General features: G+C 40.8%; 1 protein-coding gene across 2 annotated transcripts in view; it reads right to left on the bottom strand.

Moving 5' to 3' along the window:
* Positions 1-214: 214 nt before the first annotated feature.
* The window catches only part of LOC109889957 (SH3 and PX domain-containing protein 2A), a 97327-nt gene continuing 74512 nt past the window's right edge, over positions 215-23029 (bottom strand). The window contains exons 9-14 of one of the 2 annotated variants that reach the window (XM_020481819.2): positions 21221-21304; positions 15510-15627; positions 15035-15396; positions 14887-14936; positions 4542-4661; positions 215-4426 (exon numbers count right to left, since the gene is read on the bottom strand). In XM_020481819.2, the coding sequence (XP_020337408.1) occupies positions 2492-4426; positions 4542-4661; positions 14887-14936; positions 15035-15396; positions 15510-15627; positions 21221-21304 (2669 nt within the window). In that variant the 3' untranslated portion in view covers positions 215-2491. The remainder of the gene's footprint in view (positions 4427-4541; positions 4662-14886; positions 14937-15034; positions 15397-15509; positions 15628-21220; positions 21305-23029) is intronic. The other variant, XM_020481820.2, reaches the window with a different exon arrangement.

Here is a 23029-nt window from a genome sequence, read left to right as displayed (position 1 = left end):
TGCTCTTGGTCAGATTCTTGCAGGAAAATCCACTTTACTGCTGAGAATCATAACAGTGTCATTACCCAATCTGTTGCATCTGCTTCACTGCTTTGAATTATGCGTTAAGGTTTAAGACACTTTAGTTTGCTTTATGCCTGAGCTGTTCCATACCTTGAATTATACAAGTTGCAGAAATTTAAGGAATCATCAATAATTCTGTAAAACAATGTGGAATCTGGTAATGCAGAAAGTGCATTTATTCACAAAAACACACTTAATTCATCATTATTATTTTTTTTACATGTAATCATAAAATGAATGTTTTCTCTGCTGAATAATATAAATACAATTTCTGCAATGTAGCAGGCTATAAAACTAATGTTAGATACAATACTGTCCAGCAGACAATGACAAATGAAATATTAATGGGACATCAAGCTGGCAAAAGAGGATCCTTCACTAGAACCATATTTCCACAGTCCTGAACATCAGCCATAGCAGGTCCAGATTCATTAACAGAATTTGAGAATTTAATGCTTGGGCAAAAAAGTATGTAATGTGACCTATAAATTGATAAGTCAAAGTTTTGTATACCACAGGGTAAGATTAACTCATTGTAACTAGATATTACTTCATTAGAAGGAATTAATTAGGGAATTTGAAATACTTGAAACAAAGTTATGTAGCTAGAATAGATGACATGTTCAAAGATTAAAATTAATACTGCACAGCAATATTAAGAGTATACATTTTTATATGCTGTATGTTCCTCCTTTTTCAAAGGGGCATCAAGTCTTTCCAGATATGAGTAGCACCAGATGGGTCATTGTTTATGTATTTGCACTGCTGTCTGCAAGCCCCTTGTGGGATAAAAATAGGTATTGAATTAATTTGCAATGAGTTTTCTCTCAGATAAAAATCACAATTTAGGTTCAATTGCTATTCTACACATCCCTGGGGTTTGGTTTTGAAAGCAAATGAAAAGCCTCAATTCCAATATTCCTCAAGTCAAATATTCCTTCCTCTGGTAGCTTAAATGGAATAATGGAAATGCATAAGCAGCTCATCACTTTTTTTGTTTACAACCTAGCGAACACCTTCAAAGGTCAAGTTCAATGTGAAAACAAAACTTCAAATTTGATTCAAAAGAACTAAACCAATCATAACCATATGGTATCGGTCTTTTATTTTATTCTAAATATGATAGGTCAAATGGAGCCATGGGAGAAATCTGTTGATAGAAAACATCAACATTTACTAGAAGAAGACAATTCTAGAGAGCGCAAAAAATAGCTGATTTACCACTCCTTCAAATAGGCTGACCTATATTGTGTCACAAGACCAGAGCAGAAATACACTTCTAAGCAGGTGAAGGATACATACTGTACGTATAAGACATTAGCTAGAGTGTCATCAAGAAAATCATGAAACATTCATAAAGATTTACAGCTACAGTCTGCAACTTGGGAAGCTGTTTAATTGTTATTAAAATTCTTCATATTTACCCATTGATTATTGAAGAATATACTTATAAATGCCTCATGAGGTACAGCATAACATGTCTCAAAATCTCCCTAGCCCTATCCTTTAGCTGTATACCAAAACAGGTGGCAGGGACCCCATCAAAAAATTGCAGACTGTAGCTTTAAGAGATTTAAAATGACTTACATACTGTAATAAATGGACATAATATACACTATACAACAAGATGACATACACACAAAGCTATATAAAAGTATTACATAAAATATACATTAAGCTTCACAAAAAGGGTTACGTAAAAACATGCACAAGACATTCTACAGATGGCATTTAACATATGAGAAGGTGTAGCAACAGATCTTTTAAACACAAAATACAAAGCATTTTAAGAGAAATGTTTACTTAAAATGTGCCCAAGGCTTGGTCAGTATAGAAACCTTTTAACCATGCAAAAAGCTTTAAAAAGTAAATGTTTTATGATCAAATGTCATCAGAAGTGAGTCATGTTTTGCCCATTGGAAATCATTAAGTAAGTAATGTTATCATATTACAAACCCTCTCTCGTTGTTATAAAGGATCATCATCAGCCAAAGTTGTCCAAAGCTCCTCTTCTCGTGTCCAAGTCCCATTATTCTTCCATTTTGGATTAAAAAGCATGTTTCATCAAATCAACCACTTTTGTTGTTTAATTCTTCCGTTTAATATGGTTGACCTTCTGCTGATTTTAATGCCAAAGGTATTTGTTCTGTCCACCCAGCTGTCTGTGAATATAAAAAAATCCAGTCTAAAAATGTATCTGTCACTAGATGAGAGTAATAAAATGGCAAGAAATGACATGCCAGAATGGGTTGGCCACGCTCAGTTTAGAAAATACAAAGGATGCCACTTAGATTATGCATGGTCTCTTCTGATTTCCATCTATAAAATGTAAAAAAGCAGTGTCTTCTTTCCATTTCCATTTCCACTGTCTTCCATGGTCTCTGACCTTGACGACCTGATTGCACATGCACTGAACAGAAGCGTGATACTAGTTCTTCCTTTCCAGGTAGTTCGAGGGTACCCAGCCTTTCCGAGGTCGACCTCCATCCAGGATCTGGCAGTACCACCACCCATTAGGGTTCCTCTCCAGAACCTCCAGAATTGTTCCTTCAGGGAAACCCATGGTCTCCTCATCACCATGGTAATCCGCTATGGAGACATACACCTCACGGAGGTTGTTGTGGATGAGGTGGGGTTTGGGTTTTACAGTGGAAACAGGTAGACCGTTCCTCGGAGACCCAAGGCCCAGTGATTCGGTGCTGCCCGTGCCGGGTCTGTTCCGGTTTGCCATGTTACCGTTTGGCGCTGGGCTCCGAGGGGTTGTACCAAAGGAAGCATTGCGGCGCACGGTGGGACTAGAGCGTGGGTGGTCGGTGGAGTTGAGTGACTCACCTCTCCTAAGGGAGCCGACTGGGTTTGGGCCGTCGATGATCGGCCCGGAGATGAAGACAGACTGAGGCCTGACCACCTGTTGTTGTTTCGTACCATTCCTCTGCTTATGCAAGCTGTTGAACAGGTCAAAGGGCTTGGAGAGCCCCCCGGGGGGTTTGGAGGGAATGGGAGGTGTGCTCCTCTTCAGGCTCTGGTTGATGTTGTTCAGAGCCTGGACCCTCTGCTCATTCTTCTCCAGGCTGTTGGACTTGCTCAGGCTGCCTGGCTTGGTGGGGGTGCCATCGGACTCAGACCCAGCTGTGTCGTCCAGCTGCCTGACAGGCTCCAGGTAGTAGGTTGGAGCCCAGCCCTCAGTGTCGCCCCAGCGGACGTACCACCAGCCGCTTTCCTGCTTCTCCAGCACCTCCACTTCCACCCCGGCAGGGAAGCTCATCTCTGAGTCCTGGACCTTCTCATAGGTGTCTGTGGTGCGGTAGAAGCTGCAGCCCTCGTCTGAGTCTCCACGGCTGCCTTTAGAGTAGATGGAGGAGAGGTCAGAGGTGCTGTGGGAAGACACAGAGTCCTCAGAGGAGATGACAGAGGCTGTTTCAAAGTCTTCTCCTCTGGAGCCCTTCTTCAGCTGGCTTGTAGGCCTCAGCTGTCTCCGGAGGCTGCTGATGTCCATCTTCTCTGCACTGGAGGCCTTGGCCACCTGCGGCTTAGGCCTGACCACTGGCTTAGGTTTGGTGGATGACTTGGTGGAACCCATTTTGTGTTCCTCTTTGTCCTTCTTGGACCTGGACTGCTTGGATAGATCTGGGATGGACTCTGTGGAAGCAGGTTTGGGGCTGGACTCCCCAGCCTCTGCTTTGGTTCGAGAATGGGACTGGCTTCCGTTCAGCTCCAGCTGGATATTCTTCCCTTTTCTCCTTGCCCCCAACGTGGAGTGAGAGTTTTCAGCCTTGCAAGTCTCCAACGGGGCGCTCGTCTTCAGGGAATCCGAGTCGCCACTGGATTGTGCATCAGGCTTCTCTCTGAAAGGCCTGAAGCCATCATTCTCATAGATACACTCCTCTGCCTCAGGCTCCTCCTCTTCCTGTCCCACGTCCTCTGATGACTCGCCCATCTTGAAGGAGGTGCTGTGGTGAGAAGAGGCCGGAGACAGCTTGGAGGACAGATGAGAGCCCTTACCTGAGGAGTCATCCTCATTCTTCCCATCCACCGAGGACCCATCTGTCCTGAGAAACTCAAACTCTGACTCCAGATCAAACCCAATGGCAGGAATGTCATATTCTGGCTCCTCGTACACAGGCCTCCCGGGAGATACAGGGGACTCTGGAGCCTCGGACCCAGGGCTGCTGGGAGGGGCGGTCTCCTCAGAGTCCTGCTTCTTGACGGGCGGGGCTGGGGGTGGGACTTTGGGGCGGCTCAGAGTGCTTGTTCTGCGGTTTAGGTTGGGTTTCTTTCGTTTGTCGATGTAGGAGCAGGGAGCCCACCCCTCTTTCTCCCCGATTTGGACATACCACCAGCCACCAGAGTTCTTCTCGATCACCTACAGGACAGAACAGAGAGAATAGATGGAGAGAAATTAACTACATGCAGTATCTATTAATTTCAATAATTTACCTGAACAATAAAAAAAAACTATTAACATGAAAAAATCTTACCTCTGCTTTCTGCCCTCCATTAAAACTAATGCCATCAGAAATGACAGACTGGAACTCTGCAATGGTGTAGTACTCTGCTTCAACAGTAGGGGGCTCTGGTGGTGAGGGTAAATTGGATCCCTGAGTGGAAAAAATGTCAGGCATTATGAATATTGCACAGCTGATACTGTTAACAATAGAACCACCAGGCCGTTGAGCCTATAAGTACCCACTACGGAACCCTGAGAATGTTGCCGGGCGTCACCTTTAGCATACGCATCAGATGCATATCAACGCACAAGGTGCGCAAACATAAGCACCCTTTTGCTTGATAAATAGTTCTTAAACAACTGTAAATCATGAATTGCATGAATACATATTTGTGGAAATATATCCATGTAAATATATAAAAACAGTTATTTATTTAGATAGAATATCATTTACTCTGTTTGGTATAATTCTACAAAGTCTTAGTTAACAACATAGGCCAAAAGCCCATTTGGAACACTTTGAGACAATGATGCATCAACACTCGAACAGTCTAATAAATGCATTTCATATATGCTATTAGAGGAATAATAATTTGGTTGTGTTTATAAAGGTCTTAGGTAACATTAGAATACTAAAAAACTATTATTTCAAAGAACATAATAGCATTTTCATTTGTTTATGTTACTTTCATTAGAGTTTATGAACTCTAGAGCTCTGTCAGAGTGACCATCGGGTTCTTGGTCATCTCCCTGTCCAAGGCCCTTGCTGGGGGACCTTGAAGGCTTGCTACCCATTCCCCAATTCTGTCTCTGAGCTCTACGGACAATTCTTTCGACCTCATGGCTTGTTTTTTGCTCTGACATGCACTGTCAACTGTGGGACCTTATATAGACAGGTGTGTGCCTTTCCAAATCATGTCCAATCAATTGAATATACCACAGGTGGACACTAGTCAAGTTGTAGAAACATCTCAAGAATGATCAATGGAAACAGGATGCACCTGAGCTCAACTTCGATTCTCATAGCAAAGGGTCTGAATATCTATGTAAATAAGGTTTTCTGTTTTGTATTTTTTTATACATTTGCAAACATTTCTAACAATCTGTTTTCATTTTGTCGTTGTTTGGTATTTTTTTGTATTTTATTAGGATCCCCATTAGCTGTTGCAAAATCAGCAGCTACTCTTCCTGGGGCCCACACAAAACACAATACAGAATGACATAATAGAGAACATCAACAGACAAGAAGAGCTCAAAAACAGAAATACCATCTTTTTTTTAAAGGCACATGTAGCCTACATATCAATGCATACACACAAACTATTTAGGGCAAATAGGGTAGAGGCATTTTGCCGCGAGGTGTTGCTTTATCTGTTTTGAGATTGAAGGAAGTTCCATGCCATAAGGGCTCTTTATGATACTGTATGCTTTCTTGAATTTGTTCTGGATTTGGGGAATGTGAAAAGACCCCTGGTGGCATGTCTGGTGGGATAAGCGTGTGTGTCAGAGCTGTGTGTAAGTTGACTATGCAAACAATTTGGGATTTTCAACAGATTAATGTTTCTTATAAAAAGAAGAAGTGATGCAGTCAGTCCCTCCTAAACTAAACTCTTAGCCAAAAGAGACTGGCATGCATAGTATTTACATCAGCCCTCTGATTACAATTAAGAGCAAAATGTGCCGCTCTGTTTTTGGCCAGCTGCAGCTTAACTAGGTCTTTCTTTGCAGCACTGGACCACAGGACTGGACAATAATCAAGATTAGACTAAACTAGAGCCTGCAGAACTTGCTTCTTGGAGTGTGGTGTCAAAAAAGCAGAGCATCTCTTTATTACGGCCAGACCTCTCCCCATTTTTACAACCATTGAATCTATATGTTTTGACCATGACAGTTTACAATCTAAAGTAACACCAAGGAATTTAGTATCCTCAACTTGTTCAACAGCCACTCCATTCATTACCAGATTCAGCTGAGGTCTAGAGCTTAAGGAATGATTTGTACCAAATACAATGCTCTTAGTTTTAGAGATGTTCAGTACCAGTTTATTACTGGCCACCCATTCCAAAACATACTGCAACTCTTTGTTAAGGGTTTCAGTGACTTTATTAGCTGCAGTTGCTCATGCATATATGGTTGAATCATCAGCATACATGGACACACATGTTTTGTTTAATGCCAGTGGCAGGCCATTGGTAAAAATAGAAAAGAATAGAGGGCCTAGAGAGCTGCCCTGCGGTACACCACACTTTACATGTTTGATATTAGAGAAGCTTCCATTAAAGAAAACTCTATGAGTTCTATTATATAGATTGCCATGTCATGAATTCAGAGCTGAGGTTGAAAAGCCATAACACATTCACTACCTTTCAAAAGTTTGGAGTCACATAGAAATGTCCTTGTTTTTGAAAGAAAAGCTAATTTTTTGAACATTAAAATAACATCATATTGATCAGAAATACTGTGTAGACAGTGTTAATGTTGTAAATGACTATTGTAGCTGGAAACAGCAGATTGTTTATGGAATATTTACATAGGCGTACAGAGGCCCATTATCAGCAACCATAAATCCTGTGTTCCAATGGCACATTGTGTTAGCTAATCCAAGTTTATCATTTTTAAAGGATAATTGATCAATAGAAAATAATTTTGCAATTATGTTAGCACAGCTGACAACTGTTGTGCTGATTAAAGATGCAATAAAACTGGCCTTCTTAAGACTAGTTGAGTATCTGGAACATCAGTATTTGTGGCTTTGATTACAGACTCAAAATGGTCAGAAACACTCGTCAGTCTATTCTTGTTCTGAGAAATGAAGGCTATTCCATGTGAGAAATTGCCAAGAAACTGAAGATCTCATACATGAAATAGTACCCGCAAAACACAAGTCTCAATGTCAACAGTGAAGAGGCGACTCCGGGATGCTGGCCTTCTAGGCAGACTTGCAAAGAAAAAGCCATATCTCAGACTGGCCAATATAATTAACAGATTAAGATGTGCAAAATAACACAGACACTGGACAGAGGAACTCTAGAAGGCCAGCATGCCGGAGTCGCCTCTTCACTGTTGACGTTGAGACTTGTGTTTTGCGGGTACTATTTAATTAAGCTGCCAATTGAGGATTTGTGAGGCGTCTGTTTCTAAAACTAGACACTCAAATGTACTTGTCCTCTTTCTCAGTTGTGCACTGGGGCCTCCCACTCCTCTTTCTATTCTGATTAGAGCCAGTTTGCTCTGTTCTGGGAAGGGAGTTTTTTCAACAACAGGTTATGGTCAATAATATCAAAAGCTGCACTGAAATCTAACAGTACAGCTCCCACAATATTCTTATTATCAATTTCGTTCAACCAATCATCAGTCATTTGTGTCAGTGCTGTACATGCTGAGTGCCCTTCCCTTTAAGCATGCTGAAAGTCTGTTAATTTGTTTACAGAGAAATAGTATTGTATTTGGCCAAACACATTTTTTTCCAACAGTTTGCTAAGAGTTGGCAGCAAGCTTATATGTCTGCTGTTAGAACCAGAAAAGGCCGCTTTACCACTCTTGGGTAGCGGAATTACTTTGGCTTCCCTCCAGGCCTGAGGACAAATACTTTCCCCTAGGCTCAGATTAAAAATATGACATATGAGTGGTTATAGAGTGAGCTACCATCCTCAGTAGCTTTTCATCTAAGTAGTCAATTCCAGGATGTTTGTCATTATTGATCGATAACAATCATTTTTCCACCTCTCCCACACTAACTTTACAAAATTCAAACTTGCAATGTTTTTATTTCATTATTTGTTATTTTATGAATGAATACAATTTCACACTGTTCGTTGTTGGCATTTCCTGCCTAAGTTTGCCCACTTTGCCAATGAATTAGTCATTAAAATAATTGCCAACATCAAATGATTTCGTGATGAATCTGATTCTATGAAAGATGGAGTTGAATTTGTCTTTCTGCCCATAATTTAATTTAAACTATTCTGAAGTTTTCATATCATTGGCTTCATAATACAGTTTCTTCTTATTTTTGTTGAATTTAGTCACATAATTTCTCAATTTGCAGTAAGTCAGCCAGTCAGATGTACAGCCAGACATATTATTCACTCCTTCTGCACCATCTCTTTCAACCATAGTTTTTAAATTCCTCAAAAGTCCATGGAGCCTTAACAGTTCTAACAGTCAGTTTCTTAACAGGTGCATGTTTATCAATAATTGGAAGAAGCAATTTCATAAATTCATTAAGTGCAGCAGCGTCTAGATGCTCTTCACTAATCACATCAGACCAACAAATATTTTTAACATCATCCACATAAGAGTCACAGCTAAATCTTTTGTATGATCTCTTAAACACTATTTTAGGCCCAGCTGTTGGATCTTTGGCTTTCCTGGATATAGCCACTATATTGTGATCACTGCATCCAATGGGTACGGATACAGCTTTAGAACAAAGTTCTACAGTATTAGTAAAAATGTTATCGATACATGTGGATGATCTTGTTCCTGTAGTGCTTGTAAACACCCTGGTAGGTTGATTAATAACCTGAACCAGATTACAAGCACTGGTAACAGTAAGAAGCTTCCTCTTGAGCGGACAGCTTGATGAAAACCAGTCAATATTCAGGTCCCCAAGAAAGTAGACCTATCTGTTTATATCACATACAATGTAAAGCATTTCACACATATTATTTAGATACTGACTGTTATCACTTGGTGGCCTATAGCAACACCCCAAAAGAAAAGGCTTTAGATGTGCCAGGAGAACCTGCAACCACAACACTTCAATAACACTTGACATAAGATCTTCTCTAAACATTACATGGATATGGCTCTGAATATATACAGCAACACCTCCCCCATAAGCATTGCTGTCTCTTCAATAGATGTTATATCCTTGTATTACTAATGCTGTATCATCAAATTAATTATCTAAGTGAGTCTCAGAAATGGCTAATATATGAATGTTATCTGATGTTAGCAAGAACTTGATTTCATGAACATTATTTCTAAGGCCACATACAGTGGGGCAAAAAAGTATTTAGTCAGCCACCAATTGTGCAAGTTCTCCCACTTAAAACGATGAGAGAGGCCTGTAATGTTCATCATAGGTACACTTCAACTCTGACAGACAAAATGAGAAACAGTGTGTGAAAACCTTGTGAAGACTTACAGAAAACGTTTGACCTCTGTCATTGCCAACAAAGGGTATATAACAAAGTATTGAGATAAACTTTTGTTATTGACCAAATACTTATTTTCCACCATAATATGCAAATAAATTCATAAAAAATCCTACAATGTGATTTTCTGGATTTGTTTTTCTCATTTTTGAAGTGTACCTATGATGAAAATTACGGGCCTCTCATCTTTTTAAGTGAGAGAACTTGCACAATTGGTGGCTGACTAAATACTTTTTTGCCCCACTGTATATTAATATGGGCTATTTTCAACCCTTTCCTGGGGGGCTTATCAGAGATAGACATAGACAAGTCCTAGTCTTGTGGGCGTGCTCCACCTCAATCTTCCTGTGGTCCATCTTCAATTTCTCAGAGATCATTTCCCTCACTTTGTCCTCAGACTCTGTCCAGGTCTCATGCAGATTCTTCAATTCTGTCCACAATCATGTTGTTCCGCCTTGATTGTCCCTCGAGATGGTCTGATTTATCTGTCATTGTTACCCTGGATTCACACACAGAACTGATGTCCTCTCTCAATGACTTACAGATTGCTGTCATCTTGCCGTTCTCCTGTTTCAACTCATTGTGCTGACCCTGGGAGAACTGCAAACTGTTCTTCAGGTCCTGGACCTCTCTGGTCAGCACTAGAGGGTGACCGATCGGCATGGCCGATTAATTAGGGTCAATTTCAAGTTTTCATAACAATCAGCATTTTTGGACGCCGATTATGGCCGATTACATTGCATTCCACGGGGAAACTGCATGGCAGGGTGACCACCTGTTACGCGAGTGCAGCAAGGAGCCGAGGTAAGTTGCTAGCTAGCATTAAACTTATTAAACTTACATTATTTAAACCAAATTGAACATGTTTCATTATTTATTTGAGACTAAATGTATTTTATTTATGTATTATATCAAGTTTAAAATAAAAATGTTCATGCAGTATCGTTGCAATTGTCATTATTACAAATATATATATAAATATATATATAAAAAAATTGTCCGATTAATCAGTATCTGCTTTTTTTGGTCCTCCAATAATCAGTATCGGCATTGAAAAATCAGAATCGGTCGACCTCTAGTCAGGACGTCTATTCTTTTATTTGTAGAATCCACGAGTATTTGGACAAAACACTTGAAGTTATTTTATTGTTGTTGTAACAACTGCTTGTAGGTCTCTTTTTGTTCATTTAAAAGATCCTTCATGTGTAATAGAGACACCACTGTCCTCAACGGTACTCCCGCCGGCTTTGGTCTTTGTCATGGTAGCTAGCAACGTAGGTTACGCTGCTACTCATCGTTCCAGACAGGGCAGGTCACAGAGAAGATTGAAAACAACAAACAGCAGGGATCTAGACAACCACAAACCCGGGACAATCTGCAGTCCTAGCCACAATGGCTAACTGCATCGTGGGCTGCGTTTCAGAAAACCCCACTAGCTTGAAATGCAGCTAGCTAGCAGCTAGAGTAGCTGCGATGCCAAATAGCTCCTCACACCCGTCCTTGGTCGGCAGTATCACTGGAAAGAGACAAGGAGTCCCAGAAACTGATGCAAACTGCATCGCGGGATCCAAACTAAGAAGCTAGCTAGCTACCAGTAACTTCCAATACACTTTCAAACAACAAACTTTCCAAACAAACAAAACCAAGCTCTTCTGCGTTATGGGATATTATGTGTAGATTGATGAGGATTTCTTCCCAGCAATTTGCTGCCTCTGACCGCAAGGCACTACAAAGGGTAGTGCGTTTGGCCCAGTACATCACCGGGGCCAAGCTTCCTGCCATCCAGGATCTTTATACCAGGCGGTGTCAGAGGAAGGCCCTAAAAATTGTCAAAGACTCCAGCCACCCTAGTCATAGACCGTTCTCTATGCTACCGCACGGCAAGTGGTACCGGAGGGCCAAGTCAAGGTCCAAGAGGCTTCTAAACAGTTTCTACCCCCAAGCCATAAGACTCCTGAACAGCTAATGAAATGGCTACCCAGACTATTTGCACCCCCCTTCTACGCTGCTGCTACTCTCTGTTGTTATTTATGCATAGTCACTTTAATAACTCTACCTACATGTACATATTACCTCAATTACCTCGACGCCTTTGGCGGTTCTAGTGTAAAAAGGAAACAATAACAATTGGCCATGCAGTCCATCTTCCAACTTAAGCTAAGGACAGTTGAAGTCGGAATTTTACATACAATTATGTTGGAGTAATTAAAACTTGTTTTTCAACCACTCCACAAATTTCTTGTTAACAAACTATAGTTTTGGCAAGTCAGTTAGGACAGCTACAGTGGGGCAAAAAAGTATTTCGTCAGCCACCAATTGTGCAAGTTATCCCACTTAAAAAGATGAGAGAGGCCTGTAATTTTCATCATAGGTACACTTCAACTATGACAGACAAAATGAGAAAACAAATCTAGAAAATCACATTGTAGGATCTTTAATGAATTTATTTGCAAATTATGGTGGAAAATAAGTATTTGGTCACCTACAAACAAGCAAGATTTCTGGCTCTCACAGACCTGTAACTTCATCTTTCAGAGGCTCCTCTGTCCTCTACTCGTTACCTGTATTAATGGCACCTGTTTGAACTTGTTATCAGTATAAAAGACACCTGTCCACAACCTCAAACAGTCACACTCCAAACTCCACTATGGCCAAGACCAAAGTGCTGTCAAAGGACACAAGAAACAAAATTGTAGACCTGCACCAGGCTGGGAAGAATGAATCTGCAATAGATAAGCAGCTTGGTTTGAAGAAATCAACTGTGGGAGCAATTATTAGGAAATGGAAGACATACAAGACCACTGATATTCACCCTCGATCTGGGGCTCCACGCAAGATCCACGCATGATCACAAGAATGGTGAGCAAAAATCCCAGAACCACACGGGGGGACCTAGTGAATGACCTGCAGAGAGCTGCGACCAAAGTAACAAAGCCTACCATCAGTAACACACTACGCCGCCAGGGACTCAAATCCTGCAGTGCCAGACGTGTCCCCCCTGCTTAAGCCAGTACATGTCCAGGCCCGTCTGAAGTTTGCTAGAGAGCATTTGGATGATCCAGAAGAAGTTTGGGAGAATGTCATATGGTCAGATGAAACCAAAATATAACTTTTAGTTAAAAACTCAACTCGTCGTGTTTAGAGGACAAAGAATGCTGAGTTGCATCCAAAGAACACCATACCTACTGTGAAGCATGGGGGTGGAAACATCATGCTTTGTGGCTGTTTTTCTGCAAAGGGACCAGGACGACTGATCCGTGTAAAGGAAAGAATGAATGGGGCCATGTGTCGTGAGATTTTGAGTGAAAACCGCCTTCCATCAGCAAGGGCATTGAAGATGAAACGTGGCTGGGTCTTTCAGCATGACAATGATGAAGCATTTCAAGGTCCTGGAGTGGCCTAGCCAGTCTCCAGATCTCAACCCCATAGAAAATCTTTGGAGGGAGTTGAAAGTCCGTGTTGCCCAGCAACAGCCCCAAAACATCACTGTTCTAGAGGAGATCTGCATGGAGGAATGGGCCAAAATACCAGCAACAGTGTGTGAAAACCTTGTGATGACTTACAGAAAACGTTTGACCTCTGTTATATACCCTTTGTTGGCAATGACAAAGTATTGAGATAAACTTTTGTTATTGACCAAATCCTTATTTTCCACCATAATTTGCAAATAAATTCATAAAAAATCCTACTATGTGATTTCTGGATTTTTTTCTCATTTTGTCTGTCGGCGGCAGGGTAGCCTAGTGGTTAGATTGTTGGACTAGAAACCGAAAGGTTGCATATTCAAATCCCCGAGCTGACAAGGTACAAATCTGTCGTTCTGCCCCTGAACAGGCAGTTAACCCACTGTTCCTAAGCTGTCATTGAAAATAAGAATTTGTTCTTAACTGACTTGCCAAGTTAAATAAAGGTAAAATACATTTTAAAGAAAAGTTGAAGTGTACCTATGATGGAAATTACAGGCCTCTCTCATCTTTTTAAGTGGGAGAACTTGCACAATTGGTGGCTGACTAAATACTTTTTTGCCCCAGTGTACATTGTTCATGTAAAATTTGAAATTTTCCCAACAATTATTTACAGACAGAATATTTAACTTATAACTCACTATATCACAATTCCAGTGGGTCAGAAGTTTACATACACCAAGTTGACTGTGCAGCTTGGAAAATTCCAGAAAATGATGTCATGGCTTTGGAAGCTTCTGATAGGCTAATCGACATCATTTGAGTCAATTGGAGGTGTACCTGTGAATGTATTTCAATGCCTACCTTCAAACGCTTTGCTTGACATCATGGGAAAATCAAAAGAAATCAGCCAAGACCTAAAAAAAAATGATAGACCTCCACAAGTCTGCGTCATCCTTGGGAAGAATTTCCAAACACCTGAAGGTACCACGTTCATCTGTACAAACAATATTACGCAAGTATAAACACCATGGGATCACGCAGCCATCATACCGCTCAGGAAGGAGAAGCGTTCTGTCTCCGAGAGATGAACGTACTTTGGTGAGAAAAGTGCAAATCAATCCCAGAATAGCAAAGGACCTTGTGAAGATGCTGGAGGAAACAGGTACAAAAGTATCTATATCCACAGTAAAACAAGTCCAATATCGACATAACCTGAATGGCCGCTCAGCAAGGAAGAAGCCACTGCTCCAAAACCGCCATAAGAAAGCCAGACTACGGTTTGCAACTGCACATGGGAACAAAGATCGTACTTTTTGGAGAAATGTTCTCTGGTCTGATGAAACAAAAATAGAACTGTTTGACTATGATGAACATTGTTTTGTTTGGAGGAAAAAGGGGCAGGCTTGCAAGCCAAAGAACACCCAACCGTGAAGCACGGGGGTGGCAGCATCATGTTGTGGGGGTGTTTGCTGGAGGAGGGACTGGTGCACATCACAAAATTGATGGCGTCATGAGGAATTAAAATGATGTGTATATATTGAAGCAACATCTCAAGACATCAGTCAGGAAGTTAAAGCTTGGTCTCAAATGGGTCTTCCAAATGGACAATGACCCCAAGCATACTTCCAAAGTTGTGGCAAAATGGCTTAAGGACAACAAAGTCAAGGTATTGGTGGTGATCCTAACTGACCTAAGACAGGGATTTTTTACTAGGATTAAATGTCAGGAATTGTGAAAAACTGAGTTTAAATGTAGTTGGCTAAGGTGTATGTAAACTTCAACTGTAAATTTTTTTTTTCATACTGACCAGAGTTGCATCTCTTCGAGGAGGTGGCTTTTGTCTGAGGATCGGGGAGCCTAGATAGAAGAAAATGAGATTGTGATTTGAATTCTGAGAGTGTATTAGTTTAACAAACCGCTATGCCTTCCAATTCCGTCTCTGAATGACATCTCACCAATCTCTATTCTGTGAGGAGTGATGCGGGCTATGGCTGGAGAGGCCGGTTCTGCTTTGCCCTTTCCGTCCACCAGGGTGGCACCAGGGCTGAAGTCCGAGCTAGAGCAGGGTATGGGCAGGCTGATCTGCCTCTTGGCCAGGGAGAGGGTGGTCAGGGGGGTGTCCTCTGACTGGCCGTCCGTCTGCACGTCCTTCTCACTCAGGGCCTTTTTGTTGAGCAGGTTGCTGATCTCCATGATGTTTCCGATTATCTCCACAGGGCTAGTTAAGGGGTTCTTCTTATTACTACTACGGGGAGAGAAATCCTCCTTCACCTTCTTCAGGTAGGAGGCCGGGGCCCATCCCTCCTTATCCTGGTACCTGAGGAGAGAGGGAGGAGAGGAGGTGATCATGAGTGAGAATAACCACAATCAAGAGACAGCATAAACAGGCAACAGTTTATATTGTGGTTGGAGGACAAATCATGGCCTTACCTGATGAACCACCAGCCCTCCAGGTTCTTCTGGATGACCTCCACGATGACTCCTTTCTCAAAGGCGATCTCATCCTTCCCCTCGCTGGTGTATGGCTGCACCGTCATATACTTCTCCTCTGTCGGGCCACAGAGAGGGCGTGGGAACACAAGAGACTCACGTCAGTTTCATACTTACTACGCTGCTTCAATAACAAAACATTACTCAAACAAATGTAAAATATGTCAACATTTTATAGGAGGTAGGGGAGCCCTCAGTATTTCTCAGGACCAGTATATCTTACAAGACTATTTTCAATATTAGGAGAGACTAAGGTCTTGAGTTGAAATGGGGACCATTTTAATCCTCATAACGTATTCTAACATGGAATTATAAGCCATTAAACACACGCTGTCCACTTGTGACACCCGGTTCCATCCCGGGGTTGGTTGTCACACACTATGGGGTTGGTTGTCACACACTATGGGGTTGGTTGTCACACACTATGGGGTTGGTTGTTACAGTGTTTGCCATTTGTTTTTCAGCAACAATTGAGCCAATTTATAAAGTTTTATTTATTGAACAGCATTTCTAAAATAATAAAAATAAATACATTCAAATAAATTCAACATAATTGAGTATTTGCTTTGACATTGTAGTTCTTACTCCACTCAAATTGTAATATCAATGCTTAATAAAACAGTAACCATCTGATATTTGGATGAAAATTAAATATTTTAATGCAGATAAAAAAAGTAAAGCTGTAAACATTTGTGTTAACTACATTATTTGTTGAAAGCAAGGAATGCTTTTTCAGACAGGAACAGTTTGAAAAAAGTGTGTGTTTGTTTGTGTGTGTGAATGTGTGTGTGTGAATGTTGCTGACTCTCAGTCGGAATAACATGATTCACAGTTTTGACAAGTAGTTCCAGATTGGCCCAAATCTGAACCAATCATAGAGTTTCACAAGTTTGGACAGAAGAGTATACAGTAGGGAACAGTACAGTAGGATACAGTAGGGTCAAGAAAGGTAAAGAAGACTATAGTTCGGTACAGAACAGACATGTAGAGTACAGCACCGTAAGGTAGAGTACAGTAATGTACTGTATTATATCCTACAGTACTCTACTGAAATAAACTCAACTGTACTGTACTTGCTCTACTGTACTCTACTGAATTAAACTGCACCACACTCTAATATACTGTACTCTACTGAATTAAATTAAATTGTACTGTACTGCACTCTGCTGAATTAAACTCTACTAGCCTGTACTGTGCTGTTCTGTACTGTGCTGTCCAAACTTGTGAAACATTTACGTCTTTTCAACATCCGGAAAATAAGTCTTCAAGGCGTTTTTCAATGTCATTTAGCTTTTGGGTACATTGTTACAATGGAGACGGTTGTCAGATTGTGACAAGCAACCCAAACATCAATGTGACAACCATCCCTAACCCCCCCCAATGCTAATTAAGATGTTATTTACCAGATGTGATATGTTTTACGACTGCTGCAGGATGAATGTAACTCTCTGAGGACATTAAAAGTGTTCTGAATCTGAATGACCTTGGAACTCACAAATAGGCTTGGAATAAAGCTCTCCCTTTCCTCTTTTCAATAAAAGTTGAAAAGTATGGATAATATTGCTTAATTAACTATTCATTAAAGAAATAACAAGCATTTTAATATTTACTTCCACCAATGAAAAGTGTTCCTCTCACCTCAATGTTTTGTGATTGACCTGAATTGACCACATGGATGACCTCTCCTATAGAGGACGCACATTTTTATCTTGAAATTATAACACAGCACCCAAAGGACTTTGAGTAATAAGCACTGTGACAACCAACCTGTGAGACAACCAACCCCAGTCTCCCTACTGCAACAATGGTAGAAACATCTCAGAGGAATTGAAATTAAATCAAGACATATCTAGGAAAACTCAAGGGGTGTGAATTCTTTCTGAAGGTACTGTATCTAGGCTACATAATATTGAAGTCTGTTGACTTAATATTATGTCTCTGTGTGTAGTTCTGATGTGATTGATTCTGTCAGATCCACAAAGATATCCAGCATTTTACTTTCAAATAATTCTAAGAAGAATCAGGGACACCAATTAAATGCCTAGTTAAATAAAGTTAAAAAATAATAAAATGGATAAATTGTCAATCACTTCATACTGAAAATGCCTTCCTGCAGCAACAGACAATTACCTTGACTTGATGTCATGATAGTTGATTACTCGGTATAAATATGGGGCAAAATAAACTCAAACACTAGTCTTTTGAAATGAGGACAACAGTTCTAACCCACTGGCCACGTCATTTCAATTAAATTACGTTAAACCAAAGCGGAATAGACGTTGAATTGATAACTGTGTCCAGTGGGTAACGGCAGAGTGGACTAATGGCATGGTGGCGGTCAGCCTCTGTAAACTCGACTGATGATAGAGAACAGAGACGCTATCTTGATTTGTAACTTCCCAAAAGGCCAGAGGGCACGCTCAGTGACAGTACTTCCTGTCATTACAGACCAGAGGTCTCATCTCATCACACCGTAAAACACAGGCAGAAGGAAGGAATGTTGCCCAGCAGAGTAAAGAGAGAAGAGGGGATATCCTATATTTGAATACCTCTGGAATCACTGGATGCCTATCTGATATCTGTTTCCTTTCCTCTGCCCATGTTGAGTCTCACTCAGGGATTTTAAAGAACTGATTAAGGATATAGTTCAAATTCCTAATACTTTCAAAGAAATAGGCTCATGTACAGCCGTGTAAATAGAACCTAAAATGCCACTTCCTGTATGCTTTGTTTTCCTCTGCACTGACCTATGGGACCTCCGGTCGCTCTGTTTAAGGCCTGGTATGGCTCTCTGTACAGGGGCAACCCTGTTCAACCTTCCTGAGCTCACACTCACCAGCAGGGGGGAATCTCTGAATCAGATATTATGTTAACCACAACATGCATCGCTTGCATAACTTTTATACATTATTTCCCTGCAGTCAGCGCTATTTCTGCTTTTTTTTTTCATTTTTATTTTTTACATGCGAGATTTAGTTCTTGCAGTGGAAAAATCTCTTTACTCCAGAGGCCGTACATTTTTTGTGTGCACTGTGGACACTGTTGCCAAGCACAAACCTTGGGCTGGACTCAAATAGCTTATCCTCACTCCGCTGTCAGCAATCCAACTGCATCCCCTGTCAAAAAAAAACCTGGCTCGAGGCAAGGCTAATATGTGCAAGAACAAACACGTTTCACACTTTCTCCGAAAGATGAATAAAACTCTTTACTGGCCTGGTCCATCGGCAGACCTGCTCGCTCTTAACACCTCCAGTCGATAAACGTCTGTCTTTTTAACTCCTTTTGAAAAGTACACACAGTGTATTTTGAAAGAATTCAGACCTCTTGACTTTTTCACATTTTGTTACGTTACACTCTTATTCTAAAATGGATCAAATATTTTTTTCCCCTCATCAATCTACACACAATACCCCATAATGACAAAGCAAAAACAGGTTTTTAGAAATGGTTGCAAATTTATTTACATAAGTATTCATAAGCTATGAGACTTGAAATTGAGCTCAGGTGCATCCTGTTTCCATTGATCATCCTTGAGATGTTTCTACAACTTGATTGGAGTCCACCTGTGGCAAATTCAATTGATTGGACATGATTTGGAAAGGCACACACCTGTCAGTAAAAGGCACATGACAGCCCACTTGGAGTTTGCCAAAAGGCACCTAAAGGACTCTCAGACCATGAGAAATAAGATTCTCTGGTCTGATGAAACCAATATTGAACTCTTTGGCCTGAATGCCAAGCGCGACATCTGGAGAAAACCTGGCACCGTCCCTACGGTGAAGCATGGAGGTGGCAGCATAAGGTTAAAGTTAAAGGTTAAATGAAAAATAAAATATACATTCTGGGGGGATGTTTTTCAGCAGCAGGGACTGGAAGACTAGTCAGGATCGAGAGAAAGATGGAGCAAAGCACAGAGAGATCCTTGAGCACTCAGGACCTTCGACTGGGGCGAAGGTTCACCTTTCAACAGTACAATGACCCCAAACACACAGCCAAGACAATTCAGGGGTGGCTTCGGGACAAGTCAATGAATGTCTTCGGGTGGCCTAGCCAGAGCCTGGACTTGAACCCAATCTGGAGAGACCGGAAAGTAGCTGTGTAGCGACGCTCCCCATCCAACCTGACAGAGCTTGAAAGACTCTGCAGAGAAGAATGGGAGAAACTCCCCAAATACAAGTGTGCCAAGCTTGTAGCGTCATACCCAAGAAGACTCAATGCTGTAATCGCTGCCAGGTGCTCCAACAAAGTACTGCGTAAAGGGTCTGAATACTTATGTAAATGTGATATTTACGTTATAAATGTTTACATTTTTAGCAATTTTTTTTTGTGTATTGTGTGTAGATTGATGAGGGGAAAACTATTTTATCCATTTAAGAATAAGGTTGTAACATAACAAAATGTTTAAAAAGGCAAGGGGTCTGAATACTTTCCGAATGCACTGTATGTATTCATGTTTACTTTGCTCGTAAAAAGCCAAACAAAGTGGCTAAATATTTTATGCGGCCTACCAAAGTAAATGATGCTACGACTTTTAGATGGTTCTGTAGCTATAGCTATAGCTGTAATTCAGAAAAGATTGGAGTTGCACATAGCGGTGAATTAAAATGAACTGCTTACATGAGGCAATCTTATTATATACTGTAATATAATTTCACTCAATTTCCAACACTGAAAAATAAGTTGCTGTCTTAATCATTGATTTCAAGACTACTACATTCAAGTGCAGAAAAGACTCAGTTTCTGCACTTGAATGTAGTAGTCTTGAAACAACAAGATGGTACATTTTTTTGTAAGTTTATCTTCTTGCATAAGGTCAAATCTGTAACTGTTGCAAGCCACCACTGTGGATGTGAAACCCTGTTTAGCATGGTAATGACATGGCTGGGCTGTTAATTAGCTGGATAATAACGATGTTAGTGATTATTGGGTGTGGGTCATTACGGTGTAGCAGACAGCATATGACAAGACAATACATTAGGCATCAGTTGTAGGGTGGCAAAGCGAGGGTATTTTACTAGAAGCTTTAGAAGTTTATCAGTAAACTTCCAGGTAACTTTCAAGGATTTTATGTAATTTATCACAAGACATCTAGTGGCCCTTTTGGGTACGTCAGATCATCACAGGTGTCTGTGAAATGATAAAAAATAAATAATAATAATAATAGAATGACAAAGCCGTAAAAAATGATCCTAAATATAAACCATCAACTTAACGAATACCATTGGTGTTTAATATGAGGGTTTCATCATGAAATATGACACACTTATGGATTTTACCATGTAAATATGTCTTTGTTGTAAATGTTATGGCGCCAAACTGGTGGCAGTTGTGAAAAAAAGTAAATATTTGGAAGAATTAATGGAAAATAATGCCATTATTGATTAGCAGATTTTTTAAATTAATTAGGCTATTTTCTCTTTATCCATATGGTATATCCACTAGAAACTCAAGTATAAATTACCATAAAATGCCATAGATTACTTGAAGATTCTGTAAACTTTGGTGAATTACAGGTAGCTTTGTAACCCTAATCAGGTATGAAGACAGGACAAGGTACAATGGGGACAGGAGTGAGGACAGGTGAGCTGTCAGAGGATAGAGGGATGAGAGGTGAAGGAAGATGAGGAGGTGGGCACCCTGTCTCAGATCACCTCGGCTCTGCTGCCTGCTGACCATTCCCCCCAGGGTCCATCTCCGGTCCAGCCTCTTCAGATGGGCCTTACGTCGTTTAGTGACTGAACCACGCACATGGTGACCAGACACAAACACACACAAATGGGGACAGAAACATAAAAGGCAGGCACATATATCACAAACGACATAGATTCAACTCTGTTATTAGTTAGTCACATGGCAAACATGGAAACAAAAATGCCACATTGCAATGGAAGGACTGGACAGTGATGGGGTTGAATGAATGTTACACAGGAAATGTAAGCCATGGACATCTTCTCTGTGGCTGGTAATTAGCGTGGATTGTTAGCATGATCTTCCCATCCTGTCCTGCAGGAGCATCTGGGGAACACATTGCTGCTTGGGAATAGTATGCAACTAATAGACCAGCTGAATTCCTTTGGCAGCAGCCACAACAGGTCTATAATTGTTGGGGGTTTTTGTTAGTTAAATGCAGGAGACGGGAATGATTAGGCGCTTCGGAGGGATCTTTTGTCACATTCCAACACTATAAACGGCAAGGCTTATATAATTATCTAGTTCAAGGAAAAGGTTTCCATTACTAAACCAGAGCACTAATCTCAACGTTTAGCATGAAGTGGAGATTTCAGGCAAAAACTGAGTGGTACGTACACTGGGAGCTCAAAAACTGAAATGACAAATTTTTCGAAGTACCTGCTCAAAACTATACAAAAACTGACCCACATACTCCTCCAGAACACTAATGTCAGAAGACAGATTGATAACCATTATATTGGATGAGTCAATCTGTGAAGGCCTATCATAGGTATTACAGAATAAAAACAAATGATGAAATATGACCACCCCAAGTAGGAACATATCCAAGTGTTTCTCATTCATGTGATAGTCTTTCTCCAATGAGGAAGAAATTCCCCATTTACACCGTCATATCCTCCAGTCCAAATGTCAACATCTTCAGCTGAAGCCATATAACGTGTTCCAAGGCCTGTTCGCCACAAGAGCCCCATCTCAATGAAAGTGTCTTACAGAGTGCTATGGAGCACAATCCACAGGGCTGACAGAGAGAGTTTATGGATCCTGAGTTATTCCCATGACTGATTAGACACATAAACGCTAATTACACTGACAGATTGTCCCCTGACCGCTCTGGCAGCATCTGCTATGTGTGTGTGTGCGTGCGCGTGTGTGCGTGCGCGTGCGTGCTTGTGTGCGTATGCCTGCGTGTATGGGGTCACAGTTGTGGGGTTTGCATAAATGTGAAAATCCAGAAAGCTGTCTCACTAACAGAGAGATTAATTCCTTCTTTAAAAATAAAAAAAACCTTTATAAGGAATGGATATGCATTTTGGATGCGTGCCTTGGGAGAAAGAAGCCCATTGAGAATACTTTGTAACTATTGGACTAAAGAGGCTAACTCAGTACATTATGTGCTGTATGACATCTCCTCTCTCCTCCAGTCAAAAGATTTACAGTGCCAGGGGGGGGGGGGGTGTACAGGGCCGGCGGCCAGAACTAATCAGTTGGAAGGGCATTTGATTTCCATAGGGAGGCAAGTTTCTATTTTGGTATGGGTGTTATACTAAAGATATGTAATTTAACTGTAAAAATGTATTACCTTTCAATGTGGCATGAACACAACCAGTCACGATGTTTTCATTTGATTGTCAAACAAATCACTTCAAAAAGTAGGTTACCTTCGTACGTTCGTCCAAAATAATTGCACAATCAAAACTGTGCACTCGCCAACTTTCCTTAAAAGTGGCTGAAACTATGTCCCTGGAGAAAGCATCTTAAGTGAGTGAAAC

Source organism: Oncorhynchus kisutch, linkage group LG4, assembly GCF_002021735.2.
Source record: "Oncorhynchus kisutch isolate 150728-3 linkage group LG4, Okis_V2, whole genome shotgun sequence".
Classification (NCBI taxonomy): domain Eukaryota; kingdom Metazoa; phylum Chordata; class Actinopteri; order Salmoniformes; family Salmonidae; genus Oncorhynchus; species Oncorhynchus kisutch.
The sequence above is the reverse complement of the archived record's forward strand: the minus strand, read 5'-3'. Positions and strand labels throughout refer to the sequence as shown.